The 20,637-nt window shown below is 33.4% G+C and overlaps 1 protein-coding gene across 1 annotated transcript; it reads left to right on the top strand.

Moving 5' to 3' along the window:
- Positions 1 to 16,269: 16,269 nt before the first annotated feature.
- On the top strand, positions 16,270 to 18,626 carry LOC145333518 (uncharacterized). Its single transcript, XM_080178677.1, has 2 exons — positions 16,270 to 16,355; positions 16,673 to 18,626. Exons 1-2 carry the CDS (start codon positions 16,292 to 16,294, stop codon positions 18,556 to 18,558), a joined length of 1,950 nt encoding a protein of 649 aa, XP_080034803.1. The 5' UTR covers positions 16,270 to 16,291; the 3' UTR covers positions 18,559 to 18,626.
- Positions 18,627 to 20,637: the final 2,011 nt, after the last annotated feature.

Consider the following 20,637-nt stretch of genomic DNA (forward strand, 5'->3'; position numbering starts at 1 on the left):
TACCCTGTAAAGGAGAACCCGAAGTTCAGCGGTTAGCGAGATCCTTTGGTACAAACAAACAGAAACACAGCCAGACAAACATCCTTTTACTTTATTACAAGGTTGTATAGTAAATGTAAATATCGGACTAATTTTATTTGATAACTGCATATCGATAATCCGCAGGGAATGCCTTGGCTTTTGAACGGGCGCAACATATAATGCACAATTTAACGACTTTCATATAAAGCTTGTGCGATTAAAGGTTTTTTCAAAGGTCTTAATTTGTAAGTTTAAATTAGAAAAAGTACAAAAAATTTGGGTAATTTTTTCTCGGGGTGATTTCTTTCAAAAAGGTGGTTGTAATCTCCCCACATAATAGTTATAAACTATTCCCTGACCTATTATGACGGAGAACCTTATTGGTTAGGGAGATCATTCGGTACTCTTATATAAGGATTAGCAATAGTATTTAAAAGTATTCATTATTTAGTTTTTGGATAATATCATCCTAGTCTAAAAACAAATATGCCGGTTAAAAAGTATCTAAAAATGTCGTTTCTTGAAATTACATTTTCAAAGATTTTAATATTTTAACCTTATTATACAATTTAAAAAAAATGCAGCTAATCGACAATTCGTTTGGTTTGTATGATGTGTTTATATTTAATACAAAGTAGAATGATGTCTGTCTGTCTGTCTGTCCCTTAAGATATCGGTAACCACTGAACCGATTGGATTCTACTCTTCAGGGAATATAACAAATATTCCAGTGGTGGTTTTAGGCTATTTTCTTGAGGGGTGGGATACCCCAAACCCCCCCAAAAGCAACAAAAAATCCCTCCTTTTTTTAAAAAATTATATGTTTTGCGAATTCGCCGTTTATTCGCGAAAATTGGCGAGCCATTCGCAATTTTTTAAGCTGGGTAGGCGCGAAAATTGGCGACCAATTCGCAATTTATCAACTGGGTAGGTAATGATTCCCACGATAGGCACGTACATGATTTTTTTTAAATTACCTCTTGGGACAAAGCCCCTAGAGGCTAGGGGCGAAGCCGCTAGTGTCTAATAAGATCCCAGGAATCTTAAGGGATAAGACAATAGGCGATAGATTAATATTCATCCCCAATAATATATAACATTTCTTCTTTTGTATATAAGTATAAAAGTTTGGGTACCAGAAGAATTTACAGTCCAATATCCCATCCCTCCCTCACTGTTAAAAACACTATTTATAATTTTAATCAGAAAAATTGACAGAGAAGCTTGATTGTATTTAATGCCAGGTTTTAAATTATTTTCTTTGATATTAAAATAATCTTACAATATCCCTCTAGAAAAAGCAGCATGAAAAAAGATAACCATAAAATACAGAAAAGAACATTAAACTCTAGTACAGTAAATATGCATTAAAATGAAATATTGTTGTCATTTTATAGAGTTGCTAAACTTCTAAACTCCCCTCGAATTTTTTTTCTATGTATGGAGTTTTTTATTGTCATTGGTTTGATTAAATAAGTCACCACAAAAGTATTCAATTAATTCTAAATTGAACAAATTGGTGACATACCTCTGGTAGAGCGTGAATCAAAAATAACCCCCCCCCCCCCCCTATATCCTACTTAGAAACAAAAATAACAACAACCACAAAAGCGAGATAAGTATTTGATAAAAAAATCACGATAATTTTTTTAATTCATGACCGACAGACTGAGAGACTAAGTAAATTTGTATACTGGATGGTAGTCTTCCCCAAAAATAGTTATAAACCTACCCGGGACCTATGAGAAGCTACATTGTAAAGAAGAACCATATCGGTTAAGCAGTTAGAGAGATTCTTCGGTACAGACAATTACAATCAGTAACTTTTATAAAAGGATTATTCCTAAAAGACGTAAATATTTCCAAAAATTTTGTGGCAAATAAAATTTTTGGGGGGGGGGGGGTAATTAACTCTTTACACCAACCCCTCGCTGCGCTACTTACAAAAATAATTGTCCAGAAAGAAATGTGTCTCTTTCTGGGTTTAATTTGACAATAAAGAAAATTTCACAAATATTAAAGCTTGAAAAAAGTCTAAATTTCTTGCTTATAACAGTGCGATACTTGAAATGATTAAGGAATTATAAAGCATCCTGTCTTTACTGTGGTTGATTATCTATGTTTTATACAGAAAAATATTTTCTAGTGAGGGGGGGGGGGGTTAGGCTTGGAAGTTGTTTTAATTGGAGCCTTATATATATGTTTTTTGAAGATAAATTTATGCCAATCTTCAAGAAATTGAACCCAGCAATCGAGCCGTTTACGAGATCATAAAGAAAACTATTGGCTGTGCCCTTAGAGGCCTCTTTAGGGGCAAAGAGTCATCTCCCACAGTATCAATTTTAGCTTAAATAGAAAAAAGTAATAAATTTCTCTAAAGCGGGTAGAGGTACCCTCCCACAAAATAGATAAAAATATCCCTAGGACCTATTGAGAAATATTTCTGCAAAGAAGAACCATAACTGTCCAAAAGTTAAGTAGATCCTTTGGGAAAGACAGACACACAGACACAGATCCTGTTACTTTTATATAAGTCACTTTAACATAATCAATATTTCTTCAAATTCCCAGCTGTATACGTAAATTGAGACATTTCACAATGGGTTAAATTAGATTTTAAGTAGCGCAGCAACTATACAACTAAGAAACGTACGTATGTCCGAATTTGCACAGTGCAGTTTCATTAAAAGGGTAATAACTTAAAGTGATTGAATATAACTAAACCTTAAATAATAAATAACATCTAATGATGTTATTCTAAAATTCTAATACCTAAGCTCCCTAACATTCTAAGTTTTAGCCCTTGCGGGGGACTCTAATGTAATGGAAGTTTAACCCTGCGGAAATCTTCTAAATTTCCTTCTAACCAAATATCCTAAATCTGTTAGGGAGAGTTCTAACCCCATCAGGCTTTCCTAAACCAAAGCTAATAGTTAATAAATAAATTAAACTTGAGTGGGGAAAACTGGCTACGTATAAAATTTATCTTCTATTGTTCCTTCCCTACTGATTCCATCAAATTTAGCAAAATGATGTTATAATATCTATTAAGTAATAATCTGACCTTTTAGGGTTAAAAATTATCAAGGAAACATTACCTAGAATGAAAAATGACAGGGCTTTGTCTGCCAATGTGCTTTTCATCAATGCAGATACTCTATAAATGGAATAAGTCTACGTCCGTACGTCCGTCAACGCATAAATTACTGTAACTTTTTGAGGTTTAAAAGATTTAAAGCGGAAAATACGTTTTTTTTTCATGCTATAGAGATGACATTAATTATATGAATATTGTCGATATAAAACATCGAAATAAATTAAATGCTTACAATTTTGGATGGGAAGTGGTGTATAATGGGGTTTTTCTAACTCTAGAAATTACACTCTTTTTTTGTCAATGATATTTTACTTCTTCAAAACATGACATTCAAATTTTTCACTGAAAATTAATTTTTTTTCACAAAAAATTCAGAACATTTTTTTTAAATGCTAAGACATAGGTAGAGTTTAAAAACTCTTATTTTTTACATCTTAATTAAAACTGATTATCTATTAAATTAGAAAAATATAAGAAGTTGTGTTTCTATCTATATAATATTTTAGAATAGCTTTACCAATGGGTTTGTTTAGTAAGATATCGAAAACTTTAAATGAGTTGTCATCAAGATTAAAGTATCCGTCAGTCATAAATCTATATTTTCACAAACTGTGTTTTTTTACTAAGCTTTTTAAATCGTACCTAACTACCACAAGAATCACCATGCCAAGTTTGAAATCTATGGGACAATTCCAACATGCCTAAATTAAGGATAGGAGCTATATCCTTTACGGACGGACGGCCCGACCCTAATTTAAAAACTTCGCTTTAAAGACAATCTGTTTAAAAATGATATGTTTAAAAATTGGATAATAGACTGTTTGATAATTTAATTGATTTTTATTTCATCAAATTTTCTTGACAATTTTATAATGATACAAGAATAATATCCTTCATGGTTAGTATAACAATCTAATAAGCTCTCAATATATTAGATACTAATATGCTATGCCATTGGAGGCCTCAAGAAGCACTGGAGATGGAGGGGATTGTGATTGGATGTTGTAACCTTCCCAGGACCTATGAGTTAAATATAATCATATCGGTTCAGCGGTTAATAAAATCCTTCGGTACAGACAGATGCACACAGAGTTCCTGTTACTTTATTATAAGGTTAATACATACAGCTTTTACTTACTAGTGGCTTCGGCCCTAACCTCTAGGTGGAGGTGTTGGGAGATATTTATTTTTAAATTTTTATGAATTGGTGTTGGGTTAACCTTACCTCGAATATTATTAAATAATATAACATACAAACAACTTGCTACTTTATAAACTAGGACATGCTCATTTTCTTGAAAGCTTTGTATTATTTTGTACAGATTCGAAGCTGTTTTTAGGGGAAGGTAAGTCAACTCAAAATGAAGACAACCCTTCATAATGGCGTGCAGAAGGGGGGTGTAGTGGTGTGGATACACCCATCTGAGTATCCCTTCATCCCTTTACTCCCCCATAATGCACCATATCTAAACATTCAAGGGGGGTGTGAAGGTAAAAAAAGTGACACCCCCCTTTGACAGAAAGCTTTTTTTACTTTTGAGAATTTTTAATATTTAAACAATGTATTAGCATAACTAAATCATGAAAATTGTCACATAAAAATTAAATATATCACTTGATTAACTAATTCATAAAAAGTTTCACTATGGAGAACAAAAAGTTAACATAAAATAAATAGTAGAAAAGTGTAAACAAAGATGAAATGAAAAAAACCTCTAAAGTAGTTGGATGTATGAGTATCAGATAAGATCCCAGAAAGCTATTATTGCCCCCTACCCTTAAATAAAATCTAATATTTCATCTTTAACTTTTTTTTGCACTTTACTACCGTTTTTATTTTATAATAATTTTGTCACCGTTCATAGATCATAAGTATCACTACGTAAAAGTATGTTTATAACTGAGTGTAGAAGTAAACCAAATTTATCGCTATCCGCCGTTCAGCCCTAGCGTCTTTTTTTACAATAATATAACAACCATTGCAACCAAATTTAAGGTATATTTCTTTTGTAATCTACGTGGAACAAAATTTGCGGAAAGCGCATCGATCGACGGAGCCACCATATAAGAGATGCGAGAGAGAGATTGTGTTTCATTAAAAACGCGCAAAATTCATTTAAGAAATTAGCCAACTGAAAATTACGCAAAGGTAAATTCGAAAAATCTTCTAAAAAATGCCTCTATCATTACTGTGTTTAATCATAAAATGTATTCTGCTAAACATATGGACATAAATGATTTAAGTAAAGGGAATGCCTTAGCCCATAAAAAGACTTAAAGTGCAGTACAAGCAAAGTCTTACAAAATGACATTATGAACTGTTGTTTTACTCGTATTAGCCTTGACCTATCATTATCGATGGAGTAATTTCTTTCCTGTATTCTTATAACAAAGTAACAGGATGTCTATATCTTTGTTTGTAACCGCTGAAACGATATGGTTCCCCTAAACAGGTTAGCTTATCATAGATCCTTCGAAGGTTAATAACTAATTTGGAGGAGGGAACAACCACCCTCCCAAAAGTAATGTATAATGTGATTATTTAAGTTGGACATTTTCTTTTAATACATTTTGCTAATATTCAGTATGAATACAGTAATACCATAACGCTAAAATAAAGGGGAAGGAGGGTTAATTTCGGAGGTAAATAGGGGAAACCATATTTCGGATGTAAATTAGGAGATATCACAAGAGGAAAGGGGAAGGGGAAAGTTCACCAGGTGAGATGAAAAGTGTTTTCACAATCTAAATAAAACTGAAATATAGCAAAATATCAAAATGCAATAATAATAACATTGAACATTTTTTGTTTAACCCTTAACAATCGTGCTTATGACCTTTATCGGTAAAGGGGGGGGGGGCTTGGCATTAGTGCCCCTCCCCCTTCCATATCATTTCAACTCCTATTAGAGCCAGAGTTCTAAAAAAATTTGTATAGTTCCCCTGTTTAAACAAGAACTTCCAATTTGAGGTTTAGTTCTCTAAAAAGGTGGATGAATGATATTTTTTATCATATATTTTTTCTGTTACATTTAAAATTTTGTGCTGTTTGGAAGAAACGTTGAAATGAACTCGTCTGTGACAAACCATCCTCTCGCCCCTTACAACATAACCCCCTCCCCCCAACACACCACCTCTGGCCACAAGGGGCATAATGTGGCTTTCCTAATTCCCCCAAAGGCATTTTTATGTCCCCCCCCCTTCCTCCTTCCTTTTATTACACTATTGAATTATTACTGAGTTTATTACAAGGATATCTTTTTTTTTGATTATATATCTTTTGTTTCTATACTTAGTTTTATTTTTTCTTAATAAGTTTTATCTTCAATTACTTTAATACTTATGTCAACAAAGATTTTAAGAAATACCCTTGTCTTTCTTTGAAGTTTTAATAATATAATCAATTTATAAAAAAGTTAGATTTATGTATTTGTTTGGCTTGTTAATTTTGGGGAAAAACTACTCTTATCTACTTGGAGTGAGGGGACATTTGACTGTAAATTACACTGGTACCCAAGGTTTCATAGCCACATTATCTTATTTGTAGGCTCAAAACCTTATTGTACATTTATTAGATTATTATTGGTTGGTTCAAACTGTTTGTGTTCAAATTTTCCAACCAATATTTTTAATCTACAAAAGGGGCTATATTGTTTATCATTAATGGGTATGTATATCAATTTATTGTCCATTGTCTTATCCCTTAAGAATCCAGCTCATTATCTAAGAGCAAAGCCACATGTAATTTTTAAAATTCTAGCTGCTTTTTCACTGTAATGCTTCCCTTTCAAATCATACATGAACCCTCCCTTCCCTTTTAATTTCCTTCCTTACATATATATATTAATAATATCAATGACCCCCCCCCCTCTCTCTTTACACTCACAATCAATTTTACTAAGGTGGGCTTTTCTCCCCCCCCCCCCTTCCATCCCCTTGAGATGAAACTACTATTTCCCCTGTTTAATTATTATTTACAGAAAATCGTCGTTGCGTATTTATTATATTATTGTTATTGCATGTTTAAAAGTAGTCAAGCTACTCTATAAATTGGTTCGACGTCACTGACCATTTCACTTTCACCATTTCTTCACCTACATATTGTCACTCTTACTAAACACTACTAGCAGCTACGCCCCTTGAGGCCTCTAGGGACACTTGATGGGGGGCCTATTCGTATACCTTCCACTTTCCATTTTAGTTTTAAAAAGAAAAAGTAAAAAAAAAGTGGGAGGGGGGATATTTTTGATGGGTATTTCTATTTTGGAGGTCAAAGCTAACCCCCCCCCCCCTAAAAAAAAAAGTTATAAACCTTCACTTAACAAATATTTATAAGAAGCGAAAATGAGAACCAATATCGGTTCATATAGGTTCAGCGGTTAGCGAGATCTTCAATTACCCACATAAAGTCAGACACATAGAAATCCTGTTACTTTACTGTGTTACAGTTTGCTGTTCTATTTAAATCAAATATATTAGGCCAAATCCTATGAATTTCTTAGACTAACCTAAGATTTAGGTTTTCTTATGTCTGTCTAACATAAACCTTTTTATCTTTTTGTACAGCTTAGAATACCCTAACTTCTTTGCTAGCATAGAACATTTGGGTATAGTCCCTTTCGTGACATTGCACCTTAAGGGGCGATTCTTCGTATTTTTCACAGTAGTATTTTTCTCCTATTTCTAGCAACTGCGGGGGGCTCTAACCCTGCGGGGCAATCACCTAACCCAATATAACCTAACCTAACCTAAAAAAAACCTATAAAAAGCCAATTTAAAAATACGACAAATCGCCCCTTAAAGTGCGATGTCACGAAAGTGACTATTCCCGAACATTTTATATGATTTTGCATACTATTTGCCCGTTATGAACGCTTACTTGTTCTTGTTGTGCTAACAAAAACGATTACATCCTTAAGTTGCGCAGCAATTATTAGCAATAAATTTCAGATAAAAGCGCTGAACACTTTTATACAGAAAGAGTAAAGAAAATAGGCTATTATGAGATCACAGGCTTTTTTTTAAAAGTCGAAGCAATTGTCAAGTAATATCTTGATATTATATTTTTATATTAATTTTGCTGATTTGGGGGGGATATTTGACTCTCAAATGATTTCGCCCAGAAATAGTTATAAACCTTCCCTGGACCTATAAGCAGCTGCATTGTATAGGAGAACCATATTGGTTCAGCGGTTAGCGATATACTTTGCTACACATACAAAGACACATTGTTAGACATCCTGTTACTTTTATATAAGGATATAGTTTTAATTTTGTATTCAACCAAGAAGCCAGGAAGATTGATTAACAGAAAAAACTGATGTTTGTTGTTGAATTTAAATCCTAAAGCTGAAAAGATAATCTAAGATTACTATTTCCGCCTTAGATTTCCCAGTGATCTAAAGGGATAAGACAATTGCCAATGAATTGATGTATATCCTCATTGAAAATATACAAACTTACCCCCATCTGTAGATCACAATTAATAGTTGATATGTTTGGACACTCAACTTAATAAAACAACCAATTAAAATTCAATAAAAGTCCCCAAAGTTGTTAAGCCAACATATAGGAACACGTTATTATATAACTTTGGGGACTAGTGTGATAAACAGCCTAATGTCCCCTCCCTCCCTGAGGTTTCCTATATTCATTTCAACCTAAGTGTTAATTATTCTAAAATGTAAAGTAACAAGATTTTTTAAGAAGTCATTAACTATGGAACTGATTGAGACCTTCATTTTCTGCCCCCTTCTTCTTCGAATACATAGACCCTAAATATTAAGGGCGTAGCTACTAGACCTATAATAATGTTTTCATTGTCTAAAGCTAAAGATCTTGGAAATGCTGGTCCGAATTGAACGTTCTTTTTAGGGAGGCTTTGTTTGTGTCTTGACTTTTTACTCTCATCTCCCATCCTTTCATGTATGACAGGGGGCAAAACAGAATGGTATTCATGTGGGCTAACTATATTTAGTTATTAAACAAGGATGACAACATCAATAAGTATGTAGCACAAAAAACTGATGTATGTTCAAACTGACAAGGAAAGTTATAAAGCAGATATTCAGTAGCCATATATGAGGGGGAGGATAAAAAAAGGGGATGATAAAATACATCAAAAATCAAGAAACCTTTACTTTTGAGTAAGTTGAATATAAAGCTATAAAAATTGGAAAGAATTTTAATGAATATAATAGATTTGAAATCTGCATAAAATTTTCAGGAATTTTTATAAAATTCGTTTTTTGTATAATTCTTTATCTATAAGCGCAAATACAAATTAAGTTAAATAATTTTGACATCTGTGATTGGTGGATTGAAAACTATCTGCGCCCTGATTGGAGAAGCTTAAGTGACGTACATCATTCAACCAATTAGAGCGCAGGTAGTTTCCAATCCACCTATCCTATTGGTCAAAATCAATTAACTTAAATTGGATTTGCGCTTTTAAATAATGAATTAAATAAAAAACGAATTTTATAAAAAATCCTTAAAATTTTATGCAGATTTCAAATCTATTATATTCATTAAAATTCTTTCCAATTTCTATAGCTTATTGAATATATATGTAATGGGTGGACACATTGGGGGGATTTATCCAACCCCCGACAATACATTAACCCCCATATTGTTATATGTATAACACCCTCACACTCAACTACATTTTGGTTTAGGGGAGTTGTCAAGACTAATACCCTCCTGCTGGCAAAACCCTGTGCAAGCCACTTAGATGAATTTATATTTTAAGTTGAGCATATTATGAAAAGTGCACAGGGATCTTTAGGGATATGACAATGACTGGTATTTTGATGTGCATCCTTAATGATGATACACAAAATTACCCCTTCTGTAAGCAAACAAACAAGAAAACGTCATTATAAAGCTTTGGAGACTAGTGTAATAAACAGCCCATTGTCCCCTCCCTCCCTGATAGTGCCTGATTATGGGCCAAGGTATTCTAAATAATGTAAACCGTTTAATTGGTTCCCAGGAAAACCAATGCTCAATTTTCTCAGAGGATTATATAGCATCAGGGAATTTCTGATAGGACAATGGAGATAAAAATCATCCCCTAGATTTAGTATGTGATATATTTATGGTGGTAAAGAATAATTGAAGATAATTAAAACTGGAGTTTCCCCTACTTTATGACTAATTGTTTATATATGTAAAACAACTATCGGCTACGCCCCAAGAGGCACTGGTATGAGGGGGAAATGTCGACCTCATCCCATTCTAAATTTTAGTTTTAAAAGAGGTAAAAAAATATTTTTTGGGGGTAGTGGGGTGAAGACACACTCTCCAAAAACCTTCCCAGGACCTATTAGAAGCTTCACTGTAAAGGAGAACAATATCGGATCAGCGGTTAGCGAGATCCTTCAGGACAGACAAAAAACGCTTACTACTTTATATAATAGGATAGAGGGGGAAGAGGTTAAATAACTGTATGTCCCCACCCGTAAACCCTGTGCCGACTTTCAATTGGGACCATCAGCCAATAGCGTAGGACATATTAACTCAGCCAAGTTGCTACAAAAGAGCAGAAAACTATTTGCTAGCAGACGAAAAAGGTCCTCAACACTGGATCCAGTTATTTATCTGGATTATATATCTATACGATATCCTATACTAAAGGGAAAATTTTTTTTTGCTGTAGTGAAAATTTGCGGTAATGCTAATTTTGTAATGTATTACATTTTTCGGATGTGATGGCACACCACAAGTGTCCTATTTTTGGAGTGAAAGGCAAATTTGGGATCCGATTTTGTACAGTTCATATTCTTTACATTTGGGTTTTTAAAATATCACATAATACGTCTTTTTCCTAAATATACAAAAGAGGATAATTTTAAAAGAACTTATGGAATCAGTATGAGTGTTTTTTTTTCAATATTACATATGCATACATTTTCGAACTACTGGGTATCTATCACCCTATTTGAATTACGGATCAAAAGGTTTTCTCTTGAAGTGGTCTAATCCTAAACCCATTAAATGTTTATCTACAAGGACAATTATGAGCAAAAGTAGCGCAGCAAAAGCTATAAGCATACAGTGTTACAATTATTATTACACTAGGTTCTCTCAAAAATTAAAGGTTCATATAGGTTTTGTAAGTTTTTTAGTAGCGAAGCTACTCTATAATTCACTATGTCCGTCCGTCCGTCCGTCCGTCAGTCCGTAACGCTATGGGGGAAATGGGATTTACTCAGCTCCTATAAAAGATAGAATGCTGAAATTTTTTGAGAACATTTCCATCATCAGGGAGCATAATTGACCATAACACATCAGTGGCGGTCGGACGGCTTTTTAGCAGGTTTTAGGCTATTTTTAGATTTTCCACATTTTCCCCCATATCTTTGGTGTTTATGGTCAGATTTTCAAAATTTTTTCAGTTAAAGATATCAAAATTAAATTTTCCGTCGTTTGGAGAAAACAACAATAACGGTCAGACTGCCTTTTTGCAGGTTTTTAGCTATTTTTTACATTTTTTACATTTTCCACCATATCTTTGGTGTTTATGAACCGATTTTCAAATTTTTTTCAGTTAAAGATATCAAAATCAAATTTCCCGTCGTTTGAAGAAAACAACTGTGAAGGTCAGACTGCCTTTTTGCAGGTTTTTGGCTATTTTATATTTTTTTTACATTTTCCCCCATATCTTTAGTGTTTTTAGTCCAATTTTCTATTTTTTTTTTCAGTTAAAGATGTCAAAATTAAATTTCCCGTCGTTTGAAGAAAACAACAATAATGGTCAGACTGCCTTTTTGCAGGGTTTTGGCTATCTTTAAATTTTTTACATTTTCCCCATATCTTTGGTGTTTGTGATCCGATTTTCAAAATTTTTTCTGTTATAGATATCAAAATTAAATTTCCTTTTGTTTGAAGAAAACAACCATGACGGTCATTCCCATCCACGAAATTTTGCGCTTCGCTACTTATGGATGTTGTCATCCTTGTTTTCTCATTTATTTGGGGAAAAAGTAGATCAACCCTTTTAAGAGAACCCTTTCTATTATGTTTTAAAGTGAAGCTTTTTATAATTGTAGTCGTCCGTCTGTAATTGCTCTTACCGTTAATTAAGGCATGTTAGAATTGTCCTTTCAATAACAAACTTTGCATGATGATTCCCGGAACAGTTAAGTATGATATAGAAAGCGTAGCGTAGACTATCCACTTAAATTTTTAGTAGCGAAGCTACTCTATAATTCACTTTGTCCGTCAGTCCGTAACGCTATGGGGGAAATGGGATTTACTCAGCTCCTATAAGAGATAGAATGCTGAAATTTTTTGACAACAATTCCATCTTAAAGGTTTTAGGCTATTTTTTTTAATTTTCCACATTTTCCCCCATATCTTTGGTGTTTATGGTCCGATTTTCAAAATTTTTTCAGTTTTCGATATCAAAATTAAATTTTCCGTCGTTTGGAGAAAACAACAATTACGGTCAGACTGCCTTTTTGCAGGTTTTTGGCTATTTTTATATTTTTTACATTTTCCTCCATATCATTGGTGTTTATGGTCCGATTTTCAAAATTTTTCAGTTTTAGATATCAAAATTAAATTTCCCGTCGTTTGAAGAAAACAACTATGAACTAGTATGAAGGTCAGACTGCCTTTTTGCAGGTTTTTGGCTATTTTATATTTTTTACATTTCCCCCCATATCTTTGGTGTTTTTAGTCCGATTTTCAATTTTTTTTCAGTTAAAGATATCAAAATTAAATTTCCCGTCGTTTGAAAAAAAACAACAATGACGGTCAGTCCCATTCACGAATTTTGTGCTTCGCTACTTATGGATGTTGTCATCCTTGTTTTTCATATGGGGGGGGGGCATTTTATTCTGTGTGTGGGGCGGTAAACTCCCGTACAGCAGTAATAAACCTTCTCTGGACCTATAAAAGCTTCACTGTCAAAGAGAACCATTTGAGTTTAGCGGTTAGCTGGCTCTTAAGTAACAGACAAACAGATAGATAAACAGACACACATCCTATTACTATTTTAAAAGGACAATATAAAACAATTTGATATTAATTGGCATCAAATATTTATTAAGCAAATGTTATGAACAAAAGAAACAAACACTTGTCCTTTTATTTAAAGTAAAATAAATAAACATACATCAATCAAGGAATGAATATAGAATACGTGGATATTGTGACTTTTTAAATTGATGTTACTAATATAGTCCTCAGGTGTTGGTCAATACGTTCCCCTTTTTTAAAGATGAGGCCCTGAGGGTTGATTAGTGTTCGCTAAGCACTTTTAGGGAAAACACGAAGCAACTCTATAAAAGACAGTGTCTGTCCAAATATTAGTTTAATCTTAATAGTTTGAGTCAAACTTTGCATGATGATTCCAACAACAGTTAGGTATGATTTAGAAAACATAGCAACCCAATATCCTTACCATTTATCCATACATCCATTTAAACATGCTGATTTTCAACTTTTTTGACGCAACTTTTTGTATGATATAATTAGCCTATTCATTTGATTTTTTAATAATGATTAAGAGGACTGCAAGGTACAACATTATATCGGTGGCATCTCTAAAATAAAATCTTTAAAAATGAAAGTATGTCCTTTTCCTTTATCCTGTATTTACGCAATTTTAAAACATATTTATGTACAAGTTTGTTTAGACGTTTAAATTCATGTTCTGCTTATTAAGTTCTGACACTCTACAAGGGTTTGTCCTTCCATCTGATTTTAAAGCTTTGCTTTTATTGATGTTGTCTTCCTTGGTACACAAAACAATTAGGCAGAAAAACAATCTATGATAAAAAACAAGGATGACAACATCCATAAGTAGAGAAGCACAAAAATTATGTATAAGAATTTAAAGATTAGTTGTCAAAAACATGTATATTGGGGAAAAATCACAAAACCTTTTCAACATTTGTTTTTAATTTTTTAATACTTATATATCAGTACTATGACTAACAGACTGACGGTCAAAGTAAATTACATACTGGATGCTCAAAACAACAGGAAATTTAATTTCGATATTTTTAACAAAAAAAATATCGAAATTGGACCATAAACACCAAAGATATGAGGAAAAATGAAAAAAAATATAAAAATAGCCAAAAACCTGCAAAAAGGCAGTCTGACCCCATTGGTGTTTTCTTGAAAAGACAGGAAATTTAATTTTGATATCTATAGCTAAAATAATTTTGGAAATCGGACCATAAACACCGAAGGTATGGATACAAATGTGAAAAATACAAAAATAGCCTAAAACCTGCTTAAAGGCAGTCTGACCGTCAAAGTTGTTTTCTTGAAATGACAGGAAATTTTATTTAATATCTAAAACCGAAAAAAAATTTGGAAATTGGACCAGAAACACCAAAGATATAGAGAAAAATGGGAAAAATACAAAAATAGCCTAAAACCTGCTAAAAAGCGGTCCGACCGCCAATGATGTTTTATAGTTAATTGGGCTTTTTAATAATGGGAATGTTGTCAAAAAATTTCAGCCTTTTATCTTTCATAGGAGCCGAGAAAATCACGTTTCCCCCAAACTAAGACAGACGGACAGACGGACATTTCAAATTATAGAGTAGCTGCGCTACTAAAAATCTACAGGAAAATTCCTTTATTTATTTAAACATTGTTAATTGTATTATATTAATAAAGTTTTTGTATTTTTACAACTGTTTTCCATAAAAGCAGTACATTCTTTGTTTAGTTCTAAATTTGTGTACTCTTCTTAACACAATGGAATTATTTTTAAAAGCAAAGCTTTTTATAATTAGGGTCGGTCTGTCCTTGCCTCCGTGAATGTTATCTCTTTTCGTTAAATTATACATATTAGAATTGTCCTATCTATTTAAAACTTTGCATGTTGATTCTTATAACAGTTAGGTACGAATTAGAAAGCATAGCAACTCTATATTCGTTACCCAAAAGTCTGTACGTCCATTTAAAACATCGATTTTGGTATGATATGATTATCCTATTGATCTGATTTTTGGAATACTGATTCTTAGGACAACAAGGTAAAGTATTATATGCGAGGCAACTCTATAATCAAATACTTAATTAATTTAAAATTAATGTTCTGCTTATTAGGACTGACACTCTTTAATAATTATTGTTTGTTTGTCTTTCCTTCTAATTTTAGAGCTTCGCTTTTATGGATGTTGTCGTCCTTGTTTACATAGAAAATTGGTGATTTCTTACTATGGTAGTAAAATGCATAATACTGGTCATATTGCAGGTATAGACCCTGGAAAAAGAAAAATACTGTTAGGTCTTTTCTCTATTATGTCATTAAGTATTTAGTCCCGAAACCCTACAATTTTTTTCCTCCAATTTCTCTCTTGTTGTGACTCCCCCAATCATCTCTCCCAAATGCTCCTAGAGCCTCTAGTAGCTGCTAGTTTAACAGAATGTCTAGTCTAGCTATACATCCTATCACATTTATATTATGATATATGCATCAATGTGAATTAAAAAGTAATGAGCTTTGCTATTTTGGATATGTCAATCTAATTTTTCTATTATTAGACAAACAAAATAATAGTTATTTCTTTCATCGTATTATAAACCGCTCTCCGCGGATATAGAATTGTACAATTATAAGATTAAAAATTGTTTTTTTTTAGCCCCGAGTTGCCGAAGGCACGGGCTAAAAAAACTGGTTTTAATCTTATGATTGTACATTTCTATATTCGTAGAAATCTGGATATAATACGATGATAGACATAGTTTTCTTGTATGGATGAGAACCGGTTCCTATCCACCGGATTCGAATGAATACGAGAATATAATATTATCATTGTCACAGAAACAAGTGTATTCTAATTAATTAATATTGTAATTTCGGACTTTTGCTAATGGTAGGTATTAATTTAACTAATATGAAATAATTTTGGTAATAGCACTGATAACTCCCCCCTCCCCCCCTAACTTTTTTAAAATAAATTTTAAAAAGGGGGTAGTTTCTCCTCTATACTTATTCCCTATTGGGCCTTACCTGCAATGCTCTAACCCTGCGGGACTACACAGTACACTATATAACCTAACCTAGCCTTTAAAACAAACTCTTACAAACTTAATCTAGAAAGGACAGTCATGCACTCTCCTAAACTTCAGGATAAATCATTTTATTATATTAAGTGAAATTGTTTTGCTCTATATCTAGTAAAAATCTTCCTTTAGGAGATGAAGGGAGTATTGGCAACATTGCTTGCTGTGGCAACTATTGCCCAGGCAACTTATGTACCAGGTAAGGACCATTTTGTTGGCCATTGTCAATTGAAATTTACTTACATTAGACATAAAACAGACAATTAAATTGTTATTATAATATCTCTAATATGATGGAGTGTGGTCCAGACTCAAAACTAATATATCAATGACAGCAAGTATTTCTGTTACCAATCATGTTTATGCTGGAAGTCATGTTTTATCAAATTGAATTTTTTTTCTGTTACATTTTCCTTTTACAAATTTTAAATATATATTTGTGAATTAATAGATTATGTTCTTGGTAAATGTCAATTTTGGATAGAAGAGTATTACATGTTTATTTGTTTGCCTCAGGAACACCTGGAGGACCTTGGTCAGAACAGGAGCTCCTGGTTATAAAGTCAAAGTTATATGGTCTTTTCAAGAAAAACTTTGGCCCTAAAGCCCTACGTCTTGCATTTCATGATTGCGTGCCCTATACTGATGGAACTGGTGGTTGTGATGGTTGCATCAACTGGGAAGGAGTAGATATCACTTTTCAAACTGAAATAAATGCCAAGAATATAACACACACTGATGTGGGTGCCAACAATGGATTAGGTGATGTTGTTCGTGCGCTTGAGCGTGTGTATACTGAGGTAGATTATCCATCCAAAACCCTTACCTTAGGACAATCTCTAAAGGACTCAGGTAAATCCAGAGCTGATCTTTGGGCCTATGCTGCTATTGTTGCTGTTGAGTGGGGTATTGAGGCAAATAATTTAGCTTGTGTGGATTGGGATCAGCCAAATGTACCCAACAGCCATTGTGTCCATGAACCAGGCACCGAAGAATGTTTTGTGAGTCCAGCTAGCCCTATTAAATTTGAGTATGGTAGAGCCGACTGCACAGAGCATGATCCTGAATTTCCATACAAATCAATAAAGAGAGAAAATCACCCTGATGCTGAGGGTAACGGACAAGAAACAATCAAGTACTTTAAAGACAACTTTGACTTTTCTGGCCGTGAAACAGCTGCAATATTTGGAGCCCATACATTTGGAAAGCCACATGCAGATATATCTCTATTTCCATACACCTGGACATCAGGTGCAGTTGATCTTATCAATAATGACTACTATAAGAACATAGTTGGCAGAGACAGATGGTATATTAATGACAAGCAATGCAGACACGTTCCAGATGCCTATGGTAACAAACCTAAAACAAGATGGCTGACCCACTCAAGAAAATTTACAACTAGAGGAGGTCCTGTGTTCTGGATTCATCAAAACTATTGTTGCCCTTCGCTTTATAATCAAGAAAACTGGAAGGCTGCAGATTACAAATGTGTGGAAGAAGCTGGACCTGGTCAATATTGCAGGCCAGATCCTCCTGCAGGAAGTGACTCACCCAGGTTAGATGGCGAAGAGGATGGTGACATAAACAAGGGTTGTGAGAAGTTCAAATTGATTCCTGGTGCAGATGAAATTGCTTTGAACTGTGAAATGGGTCTGTATTTAGACTTCCAGGTTACAGATGGAGTTCCTCATGGCTGTCCTGGCCTGGAGCATTTCAAAGAAGAAATGGCAAGTGATGAGGCAGCAAAAGGAACTATTTGGTCTAGACCAGTTGGGTCCTCTAAAGGAAGGATGCAACCTGAGTGTGGAAAACAAATGATTGCTGAACCAGAAGGATCAACTCCTGTTTACAAGATTATGGAAGAATTTGCTGATGACAACAATATTTGGATTGATGCCTTTACTCTAGCTATGGAAAAGATGATAAGAAATGGGTATTCTGGTCTTGAAGCAACACCAGTTGTCAATATTAATCAAGATTGCCCAATTCCCGAATTCAAGGATTTTGTCACTTGTTATATATCTGAAGAGGTTGACAACACTCAGGTTCCGTTTATGATTGGTAGCCGTGCAAATAAGCTTGATGGTAAAGTTTTACAGTACGACTCGGAATCAGATAAATTTATCTTTAGTGAGGTGACTGGAAATTCTCATCAACTGTGGAAGCTGTCAGTTGAAAGCCACCAATGGATCAATGAATTTAGTGGCAAACCTTTTATTGTTGAAGGAGTTGCTAGCTTTGATTTCAACACTGATGGTGATGACTATGTGGCTGTAAATCCTGTTACCGGACTTGTAGTCAACTGCTGGGCCGCAAGGGCAGAAGGCAAAGAATGTGACTTTGCTGAAGATGATGGTTCTAGTTCTAAGAGATTTCATTTCATAATGGCTGAGAAATAGCTTAAATTTTGATACAAAAAATTATACTTTTTCTTATATGTATTTGACAATAAATTTTGCATTACAAACTTACTTCTATTAATAGTATCAAACATTTTCTATAATTTGAAATGTCTGTTGTCTAGGTATCTGAAATGTTAAGAAGGAAATGTTATGATATTCTTGGTTCCTATTCAAGATAGAAGGATGAAACTTCATGTCTTCATTCCCATCATCATTGGGCAAATTGCTCTAAATCAGCTTTTTCCTCTTACTGTTGATTTTTAGAGTTATAAAGTGTGATTTAAAAACGACAGCAAGAAGTCTTTTACCTAACATTTGCGATTATGCCTCTAGAGGCACTTGTAGTGGAATTAGACTCAACCTGTTTATTTTAGTTTTAAAAAGAAAAATATTTGGGTGGGGTTATTTTTTTTCTAGTGGTGATTTCTCTTGGAAGTAAAGCTACACTGTATACTGTAACCAAAACCATATCGGTTCGGTGGTTAGCAAGTTCCGACGGTAAAGACAGACACACACACACACACAGACAGAGATCCTTTTACTTTATTATACAGATTTTTTTAACATAAGAAATAGATAGAAAGATAGAAATTTGAGATGAATATTTAAATCTCCTCTAACCGCAATCACACCAACACAAAACTTTGGATTAGTAACTTTCTTATTTCTAATCTGAGAAAATTTTATATTTTTATATCTTTTTAAAAGCGAAGCTTTTCTATAATTAGGGTCGGTCCGTCCGTACGTCCGTCCGTCCGTCACGGATAGCTTTTTTCGTTAATTTATATCGATATCAAATTTTGCATGGTGATTCCTTTAGTAGTTAGGTACGATTTAGAAAGTGTAGCAACTCTATAGTCATTACCAAAATTTTAAACATGTTGATTTTTTTACTTTTTTAAATAGCTTTTTTCGTTATTTTAGGCATGTTAGAATTGTCCTATCGATTTCAAATTTGCATGGTGATTCCTATAATAGTTAGGTACGAGTTAGAAAGCGTAGCAACTCTATGATCAATACCAGAATGTCCGTACGTCCATTTTAAACATGTTGATTTTTTTACATTTTTAACAACAAATTTGTATGTGACTTAATTATCCGATTGGTCTGATTTTTGGTATACTGATTCCTGGGACATCAAAAGTACAATATTATAAGCGAAGGAACTCTATAATCAAGTAATAAAAATGTAAGTATGTCCATAATCATTATCCTGTATCAAGCAGTTTTTCAACAAATTTACTTTCAATTTTGCTTTGAATCTTATACATTCGCATTCTGATTATTCAGTTCTGACATTATACAAGTGTTAATGTCCGTTTGTCCTACCGTTTCAGAGCTTCGCTTTTATGGATGTTGTCATCCTTGTTAAAATACGTTGAGCGTGTTCTATTAAGCTTTATTTTCCCTGACTCTGTCTGTCTGTATGTGATGCATGTTTTATATTGAAAAATCTAGGGCCCACTAAACTGAAGTTAATCCTATGATTTTTCAATTTACTCTCCACGGAAAGCAGTCTATAATACAATGCGTTAAAAAACAATTATTATTTAGATTGTTGTCATCTTGTTTTTGTTGCACAACTTATGAAATGAAATTGTCCTAATTATTTTTCTCGTATTCATTCGACTCCAGTGGATAGGAACCGGTTCTCATCCATACGAAAAAACTATGTCTAGCATCGTATTATATCCAGTTTTCTACGAATATAGAAATGTACAATCATAAGATTAAAACTAGTTTTTTAGAATGTTATAATTGTACATTCTATATCCGCGGAAAGCCGTTTATAATACGATACGAGAAATAACTATTACCGTATTAATTCGAATCCGGTGGATAGGAACCGGTTCTCATCCATACGAAAAAACTATGTCTAGCATCGTATTATATCCAGCTTTCTACGAATATAAAAATGTTCAATCATAAGATTAAAACCAGTTTTTTAGCCCGTGCCTTCGGCACCTCGGGGCTAAAAAAACTGGTTTTAATCTTATAATTGTACATTCTATATCCGCGGAAAGCCGTTTATAATACGATGAAAGAAATAACTATTAATCAATGCAATGTATTGTA

Source organism: Acartia tonsa, chromosome 12 (genome assembly GCF_053477335.1).
Source record: "Acartia tonsa isolate MP-2025a chromosome 12, ASM5347733v1, whole genome shotgun sequence".
In the NCBI taxonomy this organism is placed as follows: Eukaryota; Metazoa; Arthropoda; class Copepoda; order Calanoida; family Acartiidae; genus Acartia; species Acartia tonsa.